Source organism: Salvia hispanica, chromosome 4, assembly GCF_029641045.1.
Source record: "Salvia hispanica isolate PSC_SH4W2 chromosome 4, Shi_PSC_v1, whole genome shotgun sequence".
In the NCBI taxonomy this organism is placed as follows: domain Eukaryota; kingdom Viridiplantae; phylum Streptophyta; class Magnoliopsida; order Lamiales; family Lamiaceae; genus Salvia; species Salvia hispanica.
This window is the reverse complement of record NC_142695.1, coordinates 19,542,151-19,545,925: the sequence shown is the minus strand read 5'-3', so window position 1 is coordinate 19,545,925 and position 3,775 is coordinate 19,542,151. Positions and strand designations below refer to the sequence as shown.

The 3,775-nt window shown below is 47.6% G+C and overlaps 1 protein-coding gene across 1 annotated transcript; it reads left to right on the top strand.

The window, feature by feature from the left end:
• The first annotated feature begins 1,599 nt into the window (after positions 1–1,599).
• LOC125192170 (putative indole-3-acetic acid-amido synthetase GH3.1) lies at positions 1,600–3,775 on the top strand. Its single transcript, XM_048089674.2, has 2 exons — positions 1,600–2,103; positions 2,193–3,775. The coding sequence occupies exons 1-2, from the start codon at positions 1,682–1,684 to the stop codon at positions 3,541–3,543; spliced, it is 1,773 nt and encodes a 590-aa protein (XP_047945631.1). The 5' UTR covers positions 1,600–1,681; the 3' UTR covers positions 3,544–3,775.

Below are 3,775 nucleotides of genomic sequence, written 5' to 3'. Positions count from 1 at the left end.
CTAACTTATTTGACTCACATTTCACTATAAAACTACTATTCCACTCATTTTTTTACTACATTGCTTACAATCCATGACGGTCAAACTTGGTCTTACATTAGTGGACGGAGGGAGTATATAATTATACTACCGCAAGAAAACAACAAGGGATAGCAAAAAGACCTCCAATAACAATAAACAAATAAAATAATTACATAAAATGGCAACACAACAAAATTAAGTCATAAAAGCGAATCCAAATCACATGTATAACCAAAGCTCGAATAGCTATACAGCGAAATAATCAAGAGAACATATAGCGAAATAATCAAGCTCAATGTGATTGGATAACTAAAGGAAAAACTGAAACTACTAAAGTTTTTTAAACAAATGTTTGATAATTTTAAGGTGAAAATGATTTAGTCAATTTATAGGGCTATTCCATCCATTGGTTGCAGGATATATAGTTAATCCAACGAGTGATGACCGGGGCATAAAGCAATTTCGGTTGCTTAAGCTGTGGACTCTGTTAACAAACGCATTAGTTGTCACATCTCATCTGTCTAAGATATGCATTAATGCGTGACTCTAACTAGTTAGCTAGAGAGAGTAACATAAAATGTGATGAACATGACTCTGCCCCATTGATATTTCTGACCTTTACCTATACAAATGGGTAGATATAAGATATGTATCCCCACACTGCCATTTTAGGCTGTGCATCAATGTATTCTATTCCATACCAATAGCTGCACCAACTCTTAATGTAACCAAATAAAACATATTATAACCCACTCATTATTACTTTGTCTATTTCATATAAAAATATATAGATGTGTGACAAGTTGGTAACTCTGTTAACTAATCAACGCAGTATATAACAAATGTCAATATAAACTTAGTTGATAGAGTATATTTTAATACATGTGTTGACATTGATATTTAAAATGTCAACACAATATATTAAAATGTTAACACACATTTATATTAACATTTTAATGTGTCTGTGATATTTTTAATACAATGTGTTGATTAGTAAGTGAGTTAACTATTAAAGAAAAAGTAAGCATTACATATCTATCCATCTCCAGTCACATACATAATTATATGTGCAAATATTCAATTGTGCTAGTGAATCAATCACTTACTAACTGACTTTAGTAAGACAGGGGTAGTAGTTTAAATATGTAAGCAAGATAGGGGTAGTAGTTTAATGGGAGGCAATGTCGTGCCCTCTATGATGCAGTAAATAAACAAATGGATTAGCAATATATATAATTAGTTAATGTTAATATAAATTAGGTTGATTAATTAAAGAAACATGCATATGTGACGAAGGCTGTCTGCAACAGTGGGAGTTGCCGAGGCCGCCGGCAGACCGTCGCTGTCGCGGACCAACATCTTTACCGGAAAAGGGCCGCTTGGTTGGATGCCTGACGTGGCCCCCCTGGGCCCCACTGTCACCCCAGCATTGCAGCCGAGACTACGTGTCGGGCCCCCACCTTGTCCCCTCCCCGTTTTTTACATTTCAATCCGCCCGCGTCCTCTTTCAATGCACGTTTATTTGCTGCGCTGACGTGTCATCCTTGCTCCCCTATATATATCCGCAATCCTGGGTACACCACCACCACCACCACCATCTCTCCTTGACAAATTAAAGAAATAGCTCTCTCTCTAGAAATAAAGATTGTGTTAGTAAGTAATGGCGGTTGAGTCGATTTTGTCGTCTCCCTTGGGCCCTCCGGCATGCGAAAAGGACGCAAAGGCCCTTCAGTTCATCGAGGAGATGACACGCAACGCCGACTCCGTTCAGGAGAATGTGCTGGCGCAGATCCTTGCCCGCAATGCCGACACCGAGTATCTGAAGAGCTTCAATCTCGACGGAGCCACCGATCGTCACACCTTCAAATCCAAAATCCCCATGGTCACCTACGAAGATCTCCACCCCCTGATCCAGAGAATCGCGGACGGCGATCGCTCCCCCATTCTATCTTCTCACCCCGTCTCCGAATTCCTCACCAGCTCTGGAACTTCAGCTGGTGAGCGAAAACTCATGCCGACTATCAAAGAGGAATTGGACCGTCGCCAGCTTCTCTACAGCCTTCTCATGCCCGTTATGAACCTGTGAGTATTTTCCACAATTTCAACCATCTCCTATTTTTTCAAATATATTTTGGGTGATGAATAAGAAAATGCATGTGTTAATGAAACAGATACGTGAGCGGACTAGACAAAGGCAAGGGGCTCTACTTCTTGTTCATCAAGTCGGAGACAAAGACACCGAGCGGGCTGGTGGCCCGACCCGTCCTCACCAGCTACTACAAGAGCGACCACTTCAAAACCCGACCCCACGACCCCTACAACGTCTACACCAGCCCCAACGAGGCCATCCTCTGCCCCGACTCCTTCCAAAGCATGTACACCCAGATGCTCTGCGGCCTCTACGACCGCCACCACGTCCTCCGCGTCGGCGCCGTCTTCGCCTCCGGCCTCCTCCGCGCCATCCGCTTCCTCCAGCTCAACTGGAACCAGCTCGCCCAAGACATCCGGGCCGGGTCACTCAACCCCAAGGTCACCGACCCGTCCATCCGCCACTGCATGACCCGGATTCTCCGACCCGACCCGGAACTCGCCGATTTCATCGTCTCGGAGTGCTCCGAGGACAACTGGGAGCGGATCATCACGAGAATCTGGCCCAACACAAAATACCTGGATGTGATCGTGACCGGCGCCATGGCGCAGTACATTCCGACGCTGGATTACTACAGCGGCGGGCTGCCGAAGGCGTGCACGATGTACGCCTCGTCGGAGTGCTACTTCGGGCTGAACCTGAACCCGATGTGCAACCCGTCGGAGGTATCCTACACCATCATGCCAAACATGGCCTACTTCGAGTTCCTGCCCCACGACAACAACAAAAGCAAAAACAACTCGGCGGCGCGGCTGGTGGACCTGGCTGACGTGGAGGTGGGGAGGGAGTACGAGCTGGTGATCACGACGTACGCGGGGCTGTCGAGGTACCGCGTGGGCGACATCCTGCGGGTGACGGGGTTCCACAACGCGGCGCCGCAGTTCCAGTTCGTGCGGAGGAAGAACGTGCTGCTGAGCATCGACGCGGACAAGACGGACGAGGCGGAGCTGCAGGCCGCGGTGGAAAGGGCGTCGAGGCTGCTGAGCACGACGAGCGTGGTGGAGTACACGAGCTACGCAGACACGGCCACCATCCCGGGGCACTACGTGGTGTATTGGGAGCTGCTGGGTGGGGCCCCCGAAGGAGGCGTGCTGGAGAGGTGCTGTTTGGAGATGGAGGAGGCGATGAACTCGGTGTACCGCCAGTGCAGGGTGGCGGACGGGTCCATCGGGCCGCTGGAGATAAGAGTGGTGCGGAACGGCACGTTTGAGGAGCTCATGGACTACGCAATCTCGAGGGGCGCGTCGATCAACCAGTACAAGGTGCCGAGGTGCGTGAGCTTCACGCCCATCATGGAGCTTCTCGACTCGCGAGTCGTCTCCACGCACTTCAGCCCTTCCCTGCCGCACTGGGGACCACACCGACGCCGGTAGGGCGGCCATCACAAGTCAATTAATGCTCATTTTTCTCTTTGGGGATTTTTGTACTAATTGTGATTACGTTTGTAAAGTAGAAAGCGATGGTAGGTTCAGTTAACATGTGAAAGAGATGTAATCTGGGTTTCTTCAATGCACTCAACTGTTTCTTCCGTCCAAGCAACGATTATGGTGACACCCAGATACTCCTTTTTCAAAAGACGAATAATAATGTTCTTCATTTATCTTA

What these genes read in the sequence shown, in the direction of transcription:
- LOC125192170 (XM_048089674.2), top strand. Translation starts at nt 1,682, where the DNA reads ATGGCGGTTGAGTCGATTTTGTCGTCTCCCTTGGGCCCTCCGGCATGC. An exon ending in CTCATGCCCGTTATGAACCT is followed by an intron (nt 2,104 to 2,192) that starts GTGAGTATTTTC and finishes TTAATGAAACAG; the next exon opens with ATACGTGAGCGGACTAGACA.